This window comes from Chaetura pelagica, unplaced genomic scaffold, assembly GCF_000747805.2.
Source record: "Chaetura pelagica isolate M959 unplaced genomic scaffold, ChaPel_1.0 scaffold792, whole genome shotgun sequence".
NCBI classification, from domain to species: Eukaryota; Metazoa; Chordata; class Aves; order Apodiformes; family Apodidae; genus Chaetura; species Chaetura pelagica.
In genome coordinates this window covers 5,948-25,717 of record NW_009952378.1, presented here as the reverse complement: position 1 = coordinate 25,717, position 19,770 = coordinate 5,948, and the positions used below count along the sequence as shown (strand labels likewise).

Here is a 19,770-nt window from a genome sequence, read left to right as displayed (position 1 = left end):
CAAAATCTAGAAAAAGATCTTAATGTTGTTCCTGAAGAAAAAGGTAAGATGTGTGGGGGTCAGGCTCTGCTCCCCAGGAACAAGGGATGGGACAAGAGGAAATGGGCTCCAGTGGTGCCAGGGGAGGTTGAGATTGGATCCTGGGCAGCATTTCTTGCTGGCCAGGGTTGTCAGGCCCTGGCCCAGGCTGCCCAGGGCAGGGCTGGAGTCCCCCATCCCTGGAGGGGTTTCCAAGCCGTGTAGATGTGGTGCTGAGGGCCATGGGTCAGTGGTGGCCTTGGCAGGGCTGGGGGAATGGTTGGACTGGATGATCTGAAAGGCCTTTTCGAGCTTTAAGGATTCTATGATTATAAGAAATAGTATTTATTGAGTGGCCCCTAGGGGCTTCCAGCCATGGGCATGTCCACATTGTGTGGCAGCATCCTGAAAACCATTTCATTTAATACGTGTGAACAAGTTGAATGAGACCTTCCCATGATCTCTCCTCCAACCTCCTCTCAGGCAGTTGCAGAGCCAGCAGGTCTCCCCTCAGCCTCCTTTGCTCCAGGTTGAACACCCCCAGCTCCCTCAGCTGCTCCTCCTCAGACTTTGGCCTTATTTGGGTGCTTTACACAAAGCTACAAGTGGGTGCAAAACAAAGGTTCTGCTCCTACTTTAAATGGTGAGGCTATGAACCCCAGAGTTGTCCTCTTGCTGCAGAGCCAGCTGGATTAATTACACCTTTGTAATTAAAGGAAGGGCTCAGCTAAGAACTCAGAGGTGAAATTCTGAAAAGTATCTCTCCAAGCAGGCAGCAACTCCCCAGAGTATCTCCAACCTATTGTCGAAGGGTGATTACAGCCATGCATGAAAGGAGTTTCATAAGAGCTTGATGCTTTCATGACTAAACCATAATAATAGCTGCTTTTGGTGGCCCAGAAGAAACAGAAGCAAAATCCTTCCATTAAGGGTAAATAAATTCATCACCTCCCATCACCCCAGACCATCTTAGTAACCATGGACTGAGCAAACCTGGCTCCATTCAAGAAATCCAGGTGGTATAATCCCCTGAAGGGATCAATATTTTAAGGAATGAAGAGCTGGACTAAACTGATCTTTCTAGAGGAGCTGAAGCCTGTTTGGGGGGGAATGCAGGTTGAATATTCAAGCCAAGATTTGGCATCCAATTATTTTAGAAAGTGTAGCTCAGGAAGAACATTCATCTTGCCTTTGTTTGCTGCAGCAGAGCAAATTTGCCTTTCAATTAGCTCAAAAACATGCAGGTTGGCATGGCTTGAAATTATCTGGAATATATTCAAAAAGCAGAATGAGGGGGGAAAAAAAAACATCACAACCCTCTGTTTACATATAATCTTTGTTGGGAGTGGACAAACTGAACTGGTGGTGGCCAAAATCACTTCTAGGTTGTGCTTCCCTGAGATGGTTGCAAAACAGCTAAAGGCACTTGATTAAAAATTATTTGATATCCAAGGATGCCCATGATACATATAAAAGATGAATACGCCACATGTCTAGAGTTCAACAGCTGTGATTTCACACTGAACTGACACAAAAATGCTGCACCTGGCAGCTCCAGCAACCAGAGGAAGAAACCACCAAATGCCAATAATAATAATAATAATAAAAAAAGCTATTTCATAGATAACAACCACCATAAAAAGATCTCACGGAACCTGCAGTGACAACATTATCTGGAGTGACACCACAATGGGTGACCACTGCTGTTGTGCCACCAGAAACCACCAGAAGCAGCAAGAAAAATGTAGTTTTGACAAAATGCATGTTAAAAACTTGTTTTAAGGAGTATTTTGTTATTAATAGAGATCCGCACCAATTAATTCTCTACAGACTCATCTTGATGTGGCCAATTCCTACAAAGATGAATGGTTTTATAGCACAAAGACTTCTCCCATGCTTTACCCATGGAAGCTGATGACAGATTTACTATCTACACACTTCAGACAGTCCATTCATCACAGTCACTTATGTCCAGGGTAACAAATACATTTCTTAACTGCTGTGTAACATTTCCAACCAAATGATACATTTTCAATTAACTGGAGACAGCAGCAGAGTGCAGCCTGCCATGGAAATGAGAAAATAAAACCACGCATGCCCAAAGATTCATCTTTCATTTTTTAACATATCATGTCTTGCAGGGGATGAAGAACACTAAAAACTTATTAAAACTTGTCCTTTTTCTCAAAGGAAGCAGGTAAAAATTGTTGAAGCATCAAGACATTCAGCTCCTCAGCCTAACCAATCCTCAGCTCCTCAGCCCAACACTCAACTCTTCAACTTATAAAGTAACAGTGATGGAGAAGCATGAAATAAAGGCAGAAAGTGGCTTTATCCAGAGATCTCTGACCCAGTGTTACTCTTGTCACACTACACTAGAAAATATTCAGATCTAAACATTATAGGATGAAAAGAAACATTTTCTCCTCTTTCTATAATCATACTTCTCCCAAGATAAAACATGTTGAGAATTCCCTCTTGCTCTCAAGGCAAATTGTTTACACCCAAGCAAAGCAAATTGCACAAAGATCAAGTTTCCTTTTGTTATTTTAAGTGGTTTCAATTTCTAGCCTTCACACAGGGTTTAAATTTGAAGCAATGACCCTCCTTCTTGCTGTTAATCAACCATTATAACCTTACTTGCCTGAAAATAAACAGAAATATGGAGGAATAATCAACACTGGCTGTGATGACAACTAAGACTGATCTCATGCACTGGAAAACTAAGAATTAAAACATCTATAACACTTCCCACAGAATAAGATTCTGTGGAAGCAGCTTTTGCCAAGCTGGCTTAAAAAAAAATAATCAATTCAAATACACAGTTTATTCCCAATCCTTCAATGAAATTGCCCAGTTCCTGGGTCTGGCTTTTCAAGATGGTTATTTTATGACCAAGGAAAAGTGAAATACTCTCAAAACCCAAAGTGAGTATCTTATTTCATGCAGAGCTGTTGTCACATGCAATTATATTCTAGAAACATGACAATAAATCTGCCCTTGAAGCATCCCCACACACTGGGGAAGGTCACTCTGAAAGGCTGAAAAAGCTGTTTGCACCCTTGTTGGTTGGGTCTGGTTGGTTTTTTTCCCCTGGAGGAAGAAAAAAAAAAAAGCTGACAAGTTGCAGTGATGGAAGAGTTTTGTGTTCTTAAACATCCTGGGGGAAAAAAAATAAAATGAAAGGATCTCACCACCAGAAGCACATAAGCAGAGCCAAAGGCATTCCCTTTGGAGTCTTCAGGGTGGAGAAGTCTTGACACCAGTCAACTGTTTGACCAGAAATAGATCTTGGCTGGTCTCCAGGTGCTGTAGTGGTTTCTCCCCTCTGTCCCCAACCTCTCCAGTTACTAATTATACCATGGAAAAATGCTTCAAGTTTTTAGGATAATTATGAGTGGAGAGGAACATGGTATCTCTCCAGCTCTGCTAAGACCAGTAGCAAAACCTTCAAGTCAGAGCTCCCCAAACCTCCCTGAGACCCAGAACTGCAGAGCTAGGAGCACCCACTGCACTGGAGAACAAAACCATTTGCTTAAGGAGCATAAAATTGCATTTATCCGGCTTTTCTGAACATAACCACAGCAGCTCCACTGCTCCAGGGCTTTCACTGCAAGGGGACAGACAGGTGGATTTGAACCTGCAGCTACTTTAATTAAAATTATAAAAGACCCAACTTGTGGAATGGGTTTTAATTTTCCCTCATGTCTTTGAGATCATGTCATTTAGGAGCAACTTTTTATTTAAAGATAAACTTTTTCTTTCTTTTTATTTTATTTGTGGAGTCAATTCTACAAATGCCTTGAAGACTTCAGAGATGGGAGCCAAAGGTGTGGCTGGGGCTTCTAACAAGGCCAGCAGCCCCCAACAGAAGGGCCTAAATCTCCATTCACCTCTGTCACCTTCCCACGCTGGCAGAGGAGAAGAAACAAAGTGGGTTTTATTAAGTTTTTTGTCTTTTTTATCTTTTTTCCTCCTTCAGGAGCTGAGTTCAGCTGGTCAGGGAGATCTCCAGCACCAGTTTTTGCCTATCCATGGAGGTCACTGACTGGTAGAGGTTTCCCATAGGTCCCCATCTCATGGGGTGAAACTTTTTAGCAGGGGCTGTTGCAGTAGAACAAGGGGTGATGGTTTTAAAATAAAAGAGGGGAGATACAGACTAGAGAGAAGGAAGATGTTTTTTATGATGAGGGTGGTGTGAGGTTGTTCAGAGAGGTGGGAGATGCCCCATCCCTGGAAACATTCCAGCTCAGGTTGGACAGGGCTCTGAGCAACCTGATCTAGGTGCAGATGTCCCTGCTCACTGCAGGTTGGACTGGATGGCCTTGAAAGGTCCCTTCCCACCCAAACCAGTCTGTGATTCTATGATTCCTGTCCACACATGGGAGCTGCCACCAACTGTCAGAGGCAGCTGAGACTTCCAGCTTTGCAGGAGATGAAGGGAACCAACAGGCAGCTCCTCCCTCCCCAAAAACCTGGGCAAGGAACTCCTCATGGTGTTCAGCACCATGCTCAGCTGCCTCTTTGCTGAGGATATTTAGAACTCCTTTGTTCCCCACAAAAAGCCTGATGGCTCTGCTGACATGAACACAAAGCTGCTTGGCACTGAAATGCAACGGGTGCATTTTTAGAATCACTCGCCCTTGTCGTCTTCAGAACTTATTTATAGTTTATGTTTTCTGACTTATTTGGGCCCTAAAAACCTCTTTGGAATATTCTATCACCATCAGCAAAAGCCACACCACCCATAACCTTCCCTTTTGGAAGATGGAAGACTGAAGGTTAGTGTGCTTGGGATGTGTGGGGGGGAAAGCCTGCAAGAATAATTTACAACCCTTCTTTTCTTTCTCTGCAAGTAGAATCAACATATTTGGGAGGGGGGCTAAAATTCCTATTGGCAAAAAAAAAAAAAGAATAAAATCAAAAGAAACTCTCCAGTGCAAGGAGCTTTTGGATGGGGAGCTTCAGGCAAGCAGAGAAGATGTCCTCTAGGGCAACACTTGGAAAATAAATGGATAAAAAAGGGAAAATATATATATATTTAAAACCTGTTTGTTCTGAAAATGTTGGTGTTTTCTTCTCCCTCCCTCAGCCCAGATAATGAACTTTGAGCATGGTGGCACAGCCAATTCCCAGCAGGTACCTGGAAGGGAAGCCAGCAGCACTGATGCGGATTGTCTCCAACACTCCACAAGCTCTCAGCTGCTGCACTGCTCTCCTGGGATCAAACCTGCAGTGATAGTGGGGAGAGAGATCAGCAGAGGGAGGAGGAACCCACAACATCCCTCCAAATCATCCACGAGAAGTTTTCTGTTGGGATCCTTGGCAATGTATCTCATATGGACCACAGTGCATGGGTTTTCCATGGCTTGATGGATTTTTGACCATAGCAAACCTCAGGATGACCATACACAATTCCCATGCCTTGCTTTGGGAACAGCCTGCACAGATGTCCCATGTTGCCTCTCTATGCCACAAGACAGTGTGTTCTTCAAGTGGAAGGGACCTCACTACTCCCCTATTAACGATGCCAAGAGGTACTGAGACATTGCCCCCTCCCTGAAGGTGTCCAAGGCCAGGCTGGACAGGGCTTTGTACAACATGGCCTAGTGGGAGGTGTCCCTGCCCTTGCAGGAGGGTTGGAACTAGATGATCTTCTAGGTCCCTTCCAATCCAAACCATTCCATGATTAGGAAGAAGTTCTTTACTATGAGACTGGTGAGACACTGGAACAGGTTGCCCAGGGAAGCTGTGGCTGCCCCATCCTTGGAGACAATCAAGGTCAGGCTTCATGGGGCTCTGAGCAACCAGATCTAGGTGCAGATGTCCCTGCTAATTGCAGGGGGTTGGACTGGAAGGCCTTGAAAGGTCACTTCCCACCCAAACCAGTCTGTGATTCTATTCCAGGGACAAGGTGACAAGCTGCTGCAATTAGTCTCCGTAGCCATGATCTTTCCAGCTATGTAACTAGGACCAAGAAGGGCAATGAACCAGACCTTAGTATTTCTGAAGCTATAAGGGCAATTCTATTACCAGAAAGAAATCCAATTCAACAGCAAAATAAAGCTGATGGATTCAATTCCATACCAGGAATCAGCAGGTCCCACAGGTTTGCACACAATTCAGTTTAGCAAGAACAGTGGTGCTCATGTCCCAGGCTGAGGGCTTTGGTAGGTGTCATGTGGAAATTCAAGGTATTTCTGCTCTCAGCCCTCCTCTTTAGAATCATACAATTGTTTGGGTTGGAAAAGACCTTTAAGATCATCCAGTCCAACCACTAACCCAGCACAGTCAAGGCCACCACTAACCCATGGACCTCAGCATCACATCTACATGGCTTTGATATCCCTCCAGGGATGGTGATTCAACCACCACCACAGACAGCCTGGACCAGTGTTTGATAAACTTTTCAGTGAAGACATTTATCCTCAAATCCAATCTCAACCTCCCATGGTGCAAGTCTCCATTAACCCATTGCAACCATGTGTCTCATCTCCATTTTTTCATTTCTTTCTCTGCTACTTTTCATTGTAAATGCTTAAATCAAAGTGATTCAAGGCTGAAACTGTACAAAGACCCTGCCACTGCACAGCCAGGCTGCTCAGTGTTAGCAGAGATCTATGAATCATTAGGACCTGCATTAGTCTTCATTCCATGGGCCCAAAAAACATAAAATGAAACCCAAAAGAATTGATTCCAGAAAACCATGAGGTCCTTCCAGTTATAGTAGCAACAATTCAAAGAGGACAATTTCTTTAGCAAGAGGAAAAGTCATCATGTTGAAGACATTTGCTCATCATAGTTTACCAACGACACCCAACTGTGTGGTGTGCTCAACATGCTGCAGGGAAGGGAGACCATCCAGAGGGACACCTTGACAGCCTGGAGAACTGGGCCTGTGAAAACCTCATGAAGTTCAACAAGGTCAGGTGCAAGGTCGTGCACCTGAGTCAGGACAATATATACAGCACAAATCCAGGCTGAGTGGAGAATGGATTGAAAAAAGTCCAGAGGGGAAGGCCTCGGGGGTGTTGGGTGCTGAGAAGCTCCCCATGAGCCGGCACCGTGCGCTGGAGCCCAGAACCCACCCGTGTCCTGGGCTGCATCCCCAGCAGTGTGGCCAGCAGGGCCAGGGAGGGGATTGCTGGAGCAGCTCTGCTCTGGAGACAGGCTGGGAGAGTTGGGGTGTTCAGCCTGGAGAAGAGAAGGCTCCAGGGAGATCTTAGAGCACCTTCCAGTGCCTGAAGGGGCTCCAGGAAAGCTGGGGAGGGGCTTGGGACAAGGGCAGGGAGGGATGGGATGAGGGGGAATGCATTAAAACTGGCAGAGGGGAGACTGAGGTGAGACATGAGGAGGAAATTCTTTGCTGTGAGGGTGACGAGAAGCTGCCCTTCAAGTAAGTGAGCTGGCAGCTCAGAGAGTGCTTTGGGTGGGATTGGACCTTGCAGATCATCTAGTTCCAACCCCCCTGCATAGGCAGAGACACCTCCCACCAGCCCAGGTTGCTCCAAGCCCCATCCAACCTGCCCTTCAACACTGCCAGGGATGGGGCAGCCACAGCTTCCCTGGGCAACCTGGGCCAGGGTCTCACCACCCTCAAAGCAAAGAATTTCTTCTTCACTATGAAAGCTCACACTTGTGGTTTTGGTGCCAAGGAACTCCCGACTCGCAGCTTTTACCTTGCTGGCCTTCAGGATGTTGATCTGCTCCTCGTATACAGTGTCCCTGTTCTTCTCCAGAAATCACTCACTCTGATATTCCACCTAGCAGGAAACAAAGGAAGAAACTTAGAGAGTCCAGCTGCACGGGGACAACATGCTTCATCCCACCTGAACCCAACTTTTGGAGCTCACCTGAAAAACTTGAGAGGGAGACGCTGGGAGCGGGGGAAGAACTGGAATTTAAAGGTCACTTTGTATCAAAGGAAGTGAAATCTGAATAAGAGCAAAATCCTTGCTGCAAAACCAGTTTGTTGCTTGGTCATTAAAGTGCTCTGTGGAGGACCCAACAGCACTTGGAAACCAGGGCTAAAAATGCAAAGATCATCACTCCCTGTATGTGCTCTTTTGTTCTCTCCTCAACTCCTTGCAAGCTGATCAATAAACCTCCAAAGATGACCTGGTTTCACTTCTTGGTTTTGAAATTGCAGAGGGTTGGGATGCAAAGGGAGGATTTAGAAAGGACATAAGAACATTTTATTTTGTACATTTGAAGTTGGCTGAAATAACTCACCACAAAAATAAAAATAAAAAAGGGGGAAAACTTGCAAAAATCCATTGTTTCTGAAAGATCCATGTGCAAAACACATGCCTAAGGAAAGGTGAGTATGCACCTTGGCCATAAACAGTGCTGCTGAGATCCAGGGAAACCCTGGTGAGGTGAAACACCTGTAAGGGATCACAGCTTCTACGTGTTGACTGGCTCCTTGGCCATGTATCCAGGTTGGTTTCACATTTTCCTTTTTAACAAATCTGTGCTTCGGATAACTGCAAACTGATTTTCAAGGTCTCCTCCAACCAGAACAATTCTGTGTGTATGAGTCTTATTTGCTGCTGTGATGCCTGTTACACCAGGGTTTCAACAAAGCTGTAGACAATGGATGAGATCCTACAGCACCAGCCACTGGGATTTACAGTCCTGCAGTTGGATTTTTCTCCCTCAGAAAGGTGGGATCAGCCCAGGGTCACCTCTCACATGCTCCTCCCCACTGTGCCTTGCTGAGACTTGTAGCTCCTGCTCTTCAAAAATAATTCCCTTTTCTAATATATTTTCAGAAATTGATTTTGCTGCAGCTTTGATAAAGAGGATTTCTCTCTCCTCTAGAAAGCACAGCTCTTTGAAGCTCAGTGCAATAGTTTGGAGGCTGAAGTCATCATAAAATGATTTGGGTTGGAAGGGACCTTAAAGATCATCTAATTCCAACTCCCCTGCATTGACAAGGACACCTCCCACCAGACCAGGTTGCTCCAAGCCCCTTCCAAAGTAGCCTTCAACACTTCCAGGGATGGACCATCCGTCCTGCTATGGTCCTGCTCTGGCAGAGGGCTTGGACTCCATGATCTCCAGAGATCTCTTCCAAATCCCTAACATCCTGTGATCAAAGCTGATCTCTATCTGAGCACACAACCAAGATAACTGCCAACCAGGCATCACCAAAAAAACAGCTTATCAGGGCTATAAACTAATTTTTCCTTCACATGGCTCTTCTTTCTGCCTCCACACACTTCCCATTTCTGTATTCAGTTCCCAGCAGATGCAGCAGGCACATGGTTACCTTGTCAGCAAAGTGCAGGATGATGAAGGAGGTGTTGGACATGCGAGGCTTCTGGAAGTGCTGGCTGCTGCCGTGCCGGTCGTACAGCTTCTGAGCCCAGTTCTGGTCAGTGCCTTTGGGAACCTGGACCAAAAAAATGGACCAAAAAATCATGGTCAGGCATATAAAGAGACAGAGAGACATTCTGGAGGAACCCTCCAAGCCTCCACCCTTCTTGTAGTCCACTTGGGCTACAGGAACACCTCAGAAACCAAGTCCACCCTCCAGTTCTAGAAGCATATGCTGTCTTATTTTCATGTACATTCTTGACCAACACACTAAAATTTCATTTCCAGTGAAAAACACCCAAATCCTGGTTCTACTCCAACAGCCAGAACAGCTCTTGCAGGAAAAAAATAATTCAATAAGTAATTTTGCACTGCACTTCAACTACATTAATTGTTCAGGCACCAATGTTACTTTTTTAATGTGATTTTTGAGGAGTTTCACAAACTGCCACCTGAGACAACAATCAAGAAATTCCATTTCATTTAAATAATAATGATAACAAAATAATTTCAAACTATTAAAATAATATTAATATTGTTAAGAATAATTTCAGCAGGCTTGGGGTAAGGTCACTTGAAACAGGTTGCCCAGAGAAACTGTGGCTGCCCCATCCCTGGCAGTGTTGAAGGGCAGGTTGGATGGGGCTTGGAGCAACCTGAGCTGGTGGGAGGTGTCCCTGCCCATGCAGGGGGTTGGAACTGGATGATCTTTAAGGTCCCTCCCAACCCAAACCATTCCACGATTCTATCATAAACTACCTGTGCAGCAAGGGAAGGGGCCACTTTCCACAACTCTGCAGTTTCAAGGAGAGTTTGAACTTAACTTCCTACCCAGCATTTACAGCTTTTCCTGATACATTTCCAAAAATTTGGGGGAAAAAATATTAAAATAATTCAGTTTTATTATTTTTTAGTCCATATGTATTATTTTAGTATCTCTACATATCTGTAAAGCACCATGTAAAAATATACTGTAACTTCTGATACTCTAATGATGACAATTCCCATCAAGACTCATTTTTTTAAAGGATGTTGTCACCGTTTGACTCAGGTCCGACAACAACGCTCTCGATCCCCTCCCCCTCCCACCCAGGTAGGGAAGGAGAGAGAGAAAAAGAGAGAGACTTGGCTGGATTGAAAACTCAACTACACAGCTTTAATTAAAACACTAATGAATCATACAAGCAAATATATACAATTATATACAGATATATTCAGGTGTGGGCAAAAGCCTCTCGCCTCCCCCCACCCCAGCAACTCCCACAGCACTTCCCTGAACTGGGAAGAGTCCCGAGGAATCCCGGAGCTGCTGCTGGAGAAAGCAGAGAGTTATGGGGGTCAGGAGATCACGAGCCTAAGGGTCAACGGTGATGGATGAACAGAGTCCTCCCCAGACGCTGGCCATGGACGGAAGAGAAGGGAGAAGAAGAAGGAAGGAAGTTGTCTCCTGTGATCTCTGACCTTAGAGTGCAGGTGCAGCCTTGAAGCCTCAGTAGTTAGAAAAACATTCCAGTGTCTTATCAGCCTAGCAGAACACACTGTTGCTAGTTACAAGAAAGCTCACTGAAGGAAAAAAAAAAAATCAGAAAAAAGAAAAATTTGCTTTATCCTGGCTCAAACCAGGACAGATGTTTAGGTCCTTCTCTGCTCACTGGCCAAAACTCCCAAAACTTTCCAGAAGAGGTAAGTTAAGCCCCATATTTTGTACTCGACCAGCACAACAATTTGGCCACCATGCAAAATTCTTGAAAACCCAAAGGAACCAAGGAGTGAAGTTGTCACACTGATGGGGTTCATCCCCATCCCTCCTGTCCCACCCAGCAGGGATGGGATGGAGATGGGCTGGTGGATCCTCCAACACTGCTTCTCATGACAGGACAACAAAGGTGACACTTTGTAAACAAAAAAATGACTGGATTATTTATGTTAGAAAAGGAGTCAGAAGAAAAACATCAGGCAATATTTCAAATTACATGGGACAAAGCCTAGAAACCAGAGAACAATTGTGCAGTTGTCTGGGAAAGTCCTGGATGATCCATCAGGACTTTTCATAGACCTTTACATGAGGAGTAGGAAAGAGGGGCAGTTTTTAGCCAGAAGGAAAATTTGAGAAAGAGGAGGAATATTTATTTATGCTGCTCTGAAACAGCCTTGGAATTCCTGGCAACAAATCAACAGATGCCAGAAGGATTCAGGACATGGGGACAAGCAGCTCCTGGAAGAAGTGGCTGAATTAAATGCAGCAGCTGCTCATGCAAACCCTGTTATCCCAGAAGTAGTTGATATTTTCCAGTTTGAAGCATAGACAGTTATGGATACACACAGAAATAATAGCAGGTTGTATATAAATATTAAAAGGCATTTATTTCATGCAATTATAGATATATTTATGCAAGGTAGAGAAGTGTATTTAAGCTCTGGAGTTATATAAATGCAAATGGTTTCTTTTCACCAATTACATTTTAGATTTATGTGTATTAAAACCATTATCTGGAGCAATGATGAGGTCTCTCCTGTTCAGGATGGAGCCGTGGGTGCAGGACAGCCACCTGAGCCACAGGGAGCAAGTTTCTCCTGCACCAGCTCTCTCCCAGGCCACCCACTTGGCTCAAAAACCTGCTTATCCCAGGGCTGAAGTTCAAAGGAACAGCTCCTGCCTCCCAGGAAGGGGATCCCACCATCCCCACACTGCTCTCTGGTTGTTCAGCCTGAGTATTTTTACCTGCCCAAGAAGCACCTGATAGGGACCAAGTTCTGGAGATAAAAAATGCTCACAGGACCATGATCTGGACTGTTCTAACAGCTTTTTGGCACTGGCTGTTTCAAGCCCCTAAACCCACTGAGAAAATTATTGAGTGACTATCACAGCAGAGCCAGAGTTTTTTAGGGGGTGGGGAAAGAGGAAAACCAACTGTCTCACAGGAATTGCACAGAAATCTCTGAACAGGCAAAACCCGAGACCAGTAATTTCACCAGGCTCCTCTGTCCTCACCATCCCTCCCCCCAGAACTCTGCAGAAAGTTGGTCGGGCAGCGTAATCCTGGTCAGTGTCACCTCCCACCTCCATACACTGTCCTCTGAGCTGCCAGGAGCTACTGCAACCAAAATCAAACCGACCCAGGGTCAGCCCCCAGGCTTGAGTCCACTAACTTTGGGATCAGAAGCATCCCAAGATCAAGAACCCACCACGAACACCAGACAGAGAGATGTCTGGAGCTGCTTGGACTGAAGGGTGAGATGCCCTCCACAATCACCTCCAACAGAAGGACAATTAACTGGATAAAAGCAACAAAGTTCCGTTCAAACCTCATGGATCTAAAACTCAACCCTCTGAAAACACAGTAGGAGCTACAGGAAAGTTTGTTGGAGAGAAAGTCCAGAGGAGGCCACAGAGATGCTGAGAGGGCTGGAGCAGCTCTGCTCTGGAGACAAGCTGGGAGAGTTGGGGTGTTCAGCCTGGAGAAGAGAAGGCTCCAGGGAGACCTTAGAGCACCTTCCAGTGCCTGAAGGGGCTCCAGGAAAGCTGGGGAGGGACTTGGGACAAGGGCAGGGAGGGATGGGATGAGGGGGAATGGATTAAAACTGGAAGAGAGGAGATTTAGGTGAGACATCAGGAAGAAATTCTTTGCTATGAGGGTGGTGAGACCCTGGTCCAGGCTTCCCAGAGAAGTGGAAGATGCCTCATCCCTGGAAACATTCCAGCTCAGGTTGGTCAGGGCTCTGAGCAACCTGGTCTAGTGGGAGGGGTTGGAACTAAATGATCTTTAAGGTCCCTTCCAACCCAAACCAGCCTGTGATTCTATGATTTTCAACTGACACCTTTTTTCTTATGACCCCAAATATGCTAAAACCTGGAAAGAGGAGCCTGGGCCTCCTATACTCCATGGACACATTCCACTGCAAGCAATATGCCTGACTTGCAAGTCACAAAACCTGACAGCATGATGTAGGTGAGGTTATTTTGCCATCACATCAGATTGTTCATCTGAAAGGAGAGCCCAAGGATCCAACCTCCACATATCTACTCACGGAGAAGAAATCCCCCCAGACAGTGCTAGGCAGCACAGGAAGGTGACATGCTGGTTTCTGATGTTCAAAAAACCTAACAAATCCAGACAAGGAAAACACATTTGCTCAGAGACCCAAGTTCACAGCGATGCAGAGAGACAAGTGGGCTTGAGAACTGCTTTGCTAGAAGTTGACTTCAGTGTTTCTGGCACTTGCCAGAAGGACATGGAAAGGTTAAAGAGCAGCTTTTGAACAGTGTTAGAAAATGCATTTGGCACCTGAACAGCATTGCAGGATGGCAACGTGCCATGAAACACAAACCAGAACCACCAAGGAGTCTGAGAACATGAGGAAGCCTGAGGGGCTGGTTAGACACATCCCCCCCTAAGCAGACTCAGGGTCACGTTGCTCCTCAGTAGAAAGGATTTCTTGAAGATCTACAATAAATCTTGGACAACAATGCTGGGATTGACACATTAACCCTTCCAACGCTTCCATATTTGATCAAACCCTTTTAGGTGCACTTCATGTTAAAGGAAACTCATTAATTTTTCTATTCCCACACCCAAGGCAGCAGGACAGCTTCTGAAGGCACCTGGACATCCACAGCAACTTCTGCCTGTACTCCCACATGACACTTGGGAAGTCTATGGAAGACATGCAACACTCCCATGGAGCAAGCAGTTCTAGATGGAAAAGCCGGACACCTCATCCAGCTTTGGCACAGAGACCTGGCTGTATTTCTTAGAGAATTTCCCACTTCCTCTGAGGGTAATTTCAGTCTCCAGAGCATTGAAGTTGCTATTCATGTGTTGCCTCCAACCACAAAGGCTTCAAAGTCTTCCTAGGAAGTTTGCTGTCCCCTCTGCCAAAGTCATTCCCTCTACAACAAGGCCAACCACACCCTAAAGCCATCCCCAACATCCAAGGAAGTCTTCCACTTGCTCTCCCAACTTCCCACGACTGGATTTTCAGAAGACAGCCTCCTTCCTTAATGCCTATCTCTTCTGACAAGCTCTACAGCCCAGATTATTGGCCACCATCAGCGTTGGCCGTGATGACTCCCTCTGCATTTCACAGCTCACCATTAGGGAGGTTCTCCTGGATACTTCTCTCCTTTCTTCTTCAGGCTCAACAGTTTGTGCTAGAGAACTTCTACATTGTGCCTGCTGTGGTGGCCTTGGTTTCTGGCCAATGATATTTCTGTGAATGGGACATGAACACTTGCTGTTGTTCCTCCAGCATCTGTTTGTGTCAAAGCAAAAGCAAGAGGTCCTAAAACTTCACATGTCCATGCAGGTGACCCTTCAGTGCAGGAAATGGGTAAGAGGCTCTCTGAGGACTCCAAGGTCGCATAGCAGAGGACATAAGCTCACAGTCCTATGGAAATTATAAGGCAGACCTTTAAGCCTGTCTCTTCTGCTAGGCTCTACATTGGCCTCTTTGGTCTCCTCAGGTGCTCTGCTCTTATCTCAGATTATTTCCCACTGTAGGAATCCTGGGCAGACCAGGGAGATAACTGGAGTTTGGACCAAACGACCTCCAGAAGCCAGCTCCAACCTTAGTCATTCTACAACAGTTTCCAACTCCTAAGACCTCAAAGTTGTTTATAAACCCACCAAACCCAGACGTAACCTAAAGCCCTCTCTTTTTAGAGATAAGGGGTTTACTGTTTGCTATCATGAGACAGGTTGAGTCCTTAAAACCCCAATCTCAATTCCAGAGTTGCTCTTCCATTCCTGTTTCAACCCTGTCTGGCTCCTCTTCTTCTCTAAATAGTGACAAGACTCTCATATGACCTTCACTAACTGAACTGTTCCAGCACATACCCAACCACCCCCTTCCATTCTCACATTAAAGATTAAAAACATCAAATAAAACCATACTGTGAAGTGAGAACGTTAGTGACAAACCCTCTGCACTTGTGCTGAGATTTCATTATGTTCCCAGCTCCCCCTCGATGCCATTTCAAGTCCCAGAGTATATTTATCCATCCTTGGACATGCTAACGAGATGACTTGTAATTACCCTGGTGTGGTCCCACACCCCAGGTCCCCCACCCACAAGAAGCGAAACGCTGGTGATGTGGGGATGAGTTTTTCATCCAGAGACTGCTGCTGCTTTCAGTTGACAGGTTTTGCTGGAAATTTTCCTCAAGCTGGAAAAAGCTTGAAGGTTTATTAGAAAAAAGCCAATTACAGGGCCATTAATAAGGGCCTGTGACTCATGAGAGCATTCCCCACTGGCAGGTAAATATCAAAAAAACTGGCATTTGATGTGTGTGTGGGGGGGAAAGATCTTGTGTTTCATTTTTTTGGGGTCAAAAAAAAATCACAGATGAAAAAGGTAGAACTAGGCAGATCAACAGCAAAGTTGCCCATATTCCTCTGGGGGATTCAATCCAATTCCAGGTCACCAGGTGCTTCAGAGAGGAGCAAAAGGGCCTTCTCAGCCAATACACCAGGAGGGAAACTGTCCTGGTGGTCCTCACAACAGCCAGGAGTTGGCTCAAGATGGAAGAGTTGAAGAGTTCAGAGACCAAATGAAATGGTGCTGAATACCAAGCAAATCATCTGAGCTCCTCCTGAGCCAACCCTGGCTAAGATTCTATTTTAAGGGCATCACATGAACTTTCACTTGTTCTCATTTTTAAGGAGGATTCCCAAGACTGGACTCAAAAAGGACAAAGTCCCAATGCCAAATTTCCAGCTCACAAAGACAGAGGGAGTGGCTGAAGCCCAGGAGAGGATGTGGGACATGCAGGTTGGGACAGCCCCATCATCATGCCTGGGGAAGCAGCCCTGTCACGTGGAGGAGAGCTTGACAGGTCACCTTGCTTCAAGACAAGTCACACATCTCCTTAAATCCCAACAGGAATGTGAGTCTAAATAATGGATCCCAAACCTTTTCCTCTAGATGCAAAGAATCAGAGAATCACAGAATGCTGAATGTTGGAAGGGACTTAAAGACCACCTAGTTCCAACCCCCCTGCATGGGCAGGGACACCTCCCACCAGCCCAGGCTGCTCCAAGCCCCATCCAACCTGCCCTTCAACACTACCAGGGATGGGGCAGCCACAGCTTCCCTGAGCAACCGGGGCCAGTGCCTAAAAGTGACTCTCCTGCCCTTGGGCCGCTGGATCTGTCCCATACCCATGGATCCCACAGAGCCAACAAGAACTGGTTGTGTCCTTCTCATCAGCTGGGGTGAGGCCCCTTCCCTGCTTCAGCTCTCCTACCATCCCTTGCTTCACCTTTCCCTGTCCTCACCCAAAAACCCTCAAAGCCCTTGCACAAGCATTTCCTGACACTGACAATATCCAGGTCTTGATGGAAACCTCTTCCCAAAGATGTTGATTAAACCAGTCCGAGGCTCCTCAAGGCAGCCACGTCCAGCAGGAAGGCAGTCTCCATCCCCTTCCACCAGGCTGTTCTCAGATTAAAAGGGCTTTTTTCATGGTTGAATCTTCTCCAACTTCATATGTTAGGGCTTTTTTTTGTGTCCAAGGGTCTGAAAACTCTCCTGACTATCACTTCCAACCACTCATGTGCAGGGCTCAAGTTTCTTTATCCTCAGCACCAGGATGTTTTACAGGCCTGATCTGATCATGTTCTCTCCAGTATTTCCTCATCAGTGTTGCCATGCAGACACCAGGACTGGAAGAGATAGGAGCTGCCCTACCCAGTGTAGAAATCCTTTTCATCACTTCACACCAAGCTCTCCTGCTGAGATGACCTTTGGACTTTCCACCCTACTCTTCACGCCAAAGACTTTCAACATAAGCATCACAACATCCAAAAAAATCTCCCATCTTACATTTCTTGTTCCTAGATCTATTTGATAACTCAGAACTGAACAAGGAGTGAAGGAGGAGTTCAACCTTTCTTCTCCTGAAGGATTCTCACCAAGTGCTGCCTTTCTGGCATTTCTACTCAACTTGTAAGCAAGATTTCATTTGAGCCTTTATGAGAGACAGGTGACAAAAGATAGAAAACTACTCTCCCAACATTACAAGCTTGGTTTGGAGAACACCAAACCCACCAACCACAAACCCAACACTCAGAAAAGTTGAAGGAAGACCCAATTCCCAACCCCAACAGAGGAATGCTGAAGGAATGGCTAAACAAGAAGCCTACACAACTGAAGACACTTCTACAGGTGGCTCCTACTTCTCTATCTCAAAGGAGCAGAAGGGACATGCAATTTTGGTCTTCTGCAAACTCTGAGTGAAATCCAGGCCTGCCTGAAGTCAGGCAGTTTGGTATCAACTTCAGCCCTTGACACTGCAAGGTTAACCAAACAGGAGATCCTCCCAAACATGTTTTTTATCCCCTATTCATGGGCCACTGAGGTACAGATTCCAGCACCTAAAGACTGTACACTAAATTCAATTGACTTTACCCCAAAAAGCTGACCCAAGAGGACTCAGGATTCCCTTGGGACAAAATAAGGCTTGAGGCAGGGAGAAACTCCAGCTCCCAGATGACACTGAAGGAATCCAAATTCTCAAGGAATGACTAACCCTGAGTTCAGCCAGGCCAGAAACATGAGCTCTGGCAATACATGGTGAGAGCAGGTACCCAAGTTGGTAGCAAACATCTGCCAAGGAGGCTCCAAATGCTCCTAAAGTGAAGCAGATGCCAACAGCCTCCCCAAGCCATAAGCATCAGGGCAATGCATGTGGAAGGAGATGTTGACCCTCTTGCAAGCTACCACAAGTTAAAGTCCATTCTTTAACCTTTTCTAAAAATAAAAAAAATGCCAGCAAAAACATGAGTGGTCCTCTTTACCTTACACTCTTCATCCAGAAGGTCCAAGACACCAAGTTTTGCCTCTATAAGGTCTATGCAGGGCTGGTTATTGTAGAAGTCAATGAGAGTCCAAGGGATTCCCTCCTTCATGTACTCTTCTTGCTCCAGCTTGAAAACATGCTGAGAAGGGAAAAGCAGCAGAGTTACTGCCTGTGACCCCAGCCCCCTTCACCCACTTTTCCCTACTGGAGTGGAGTAGCCCCTGAGCACACCCAGAAGCTGTAGAAGCTTTAGGTACCCCCACAAAGAGCTTTCTACAGGCTCTGCCATTCACACAATGCAGCTTCTGGCAAGGAAAATCAAAGCCTTACACTAGGAAGCCACAGGACAGGGGGAAATAAAACAAAGGCTTTACATGATTTTCACCAGGAAACAACTGAAGCTGTCACACCATCTAGGTGGGAGCCATAAATTGAAATGGCAGTGACATGTAGAGCTCTTGGGTTGAGAAAAATCCCTCTCTCCTTCAGTGCTCTGCTGGTTCAAGTAGTGACCTGCAGCAGGTTCCCAAGCTGGGAGCCCCCATCTGTGAGCAGCACTTCACAAAAAGCACCTATCATCCTAGAAGGGATATCAACAACAGCATCTAACTGACCCAGAAACATTTCTACTTCAGAGTTTTATTTAAAAAAAGAACATAATCTTTGCACAGCTTATATATCTCAGACCTCTGCCCAAGCAGATAAATTGTCTCTGGCTCGAAGACACTAAGTATATTAAAAAATGATTTTTCAAATGTACTTTTTCCTGCAAATATGACTTTTTAAAAATATTTTTAAAATCTCTTCCAATGTGTCCTCTCAGAGTTTGAATTTATAAGCTTCAGAAGTGCTAGTTGGACTAAGGATGTAAGATATGAATACTGCAAATACAATCCATAATTTACTTTTCATTTTCAGCAGCACTGATCTGATGCAGGAGATTTGCTGCAAATCTTCATGCCCATGCATCTGATACAGTTTCAAAGTGCCAGATGACTCTGCAGTCCTTAGATGCTCCAATTTAACAAGTTTCCCTGAAAATAACAGTAATCTTTTCCTTGCTTACAACAAAAGCAGAAGGCAACCCCCTTACTGGTTGCATTTCCAGTGCAGACTTTGATGGATACAAAAATTCGTTGGGTGGCTGGGCCCAAAGAGTTGTGTTCATGGAGTTCAGTCCAGTTTGGGGCCAGTCACAGCAGGTGTCCCCAGGGCTCAGTGCTGGGGCTGCTCCTGTTCAACATCTTTATTGATGATCTGGATGAGAAGATAGAGTGCACCCTCAGTCAGTTTGTAGATGACACTAAGTTGGGTGGGAGAGTGTTGATCTACCTGAGGGTAGAGAAGCTCTGCAGAAGGATAGGCTGGATCCATGGGCCAAGGCCAGTTGTGTGAGGTTCAACAAGGACAAATGTTGGGTGCTGCACTTGGGTCACAACAACCCCAGCAGTACTACAGGCTTGAGGAAGAGTGGCTGGAGAGCTGCCCAGCAGAGAGGGACTTGGGGGTATTGATTGACAGTGGCTGAACATGAGCCAACATGTGCCCAGGTGGCCAAGAAGGCAAGCACCATCCTGGCCTGTATCAGGAACAGTGTGACCAGCAGGACCAGGGAGGTGACCCTGCCCTTC

General features: G+C 45.7%; 1 protein-coding gene across 1 annotated transcript in view; it reads right to left on the bottom strand.

Moving 5' to 3' along the window:
• LOC104398117 (unconventional myosin-Vb-like) overlaps nt 1-19,770 on the bottom strand; it is a gene marked incomplete at its 5' end in the record, with an annotated part of 40,730 nt that overhangs the window by 17,628 nt on the left and 3,332 nt on the right. The window contains 5 exon segments of the mRNA XM_010008167.1: nt 5,162-5,248; nt 6,892-6,914; nt 7,653-7,781; nt 9,293-9,415; nt 18,138-18,278. Of these exon segments, the coding sequence (XP_010006469.1) occupies nt 5,162-5,248; nt 6,892-6,914; nt 7,653-7,781; nt 9,293-9,415; nt 18,138-18,278 (503 nt within the window).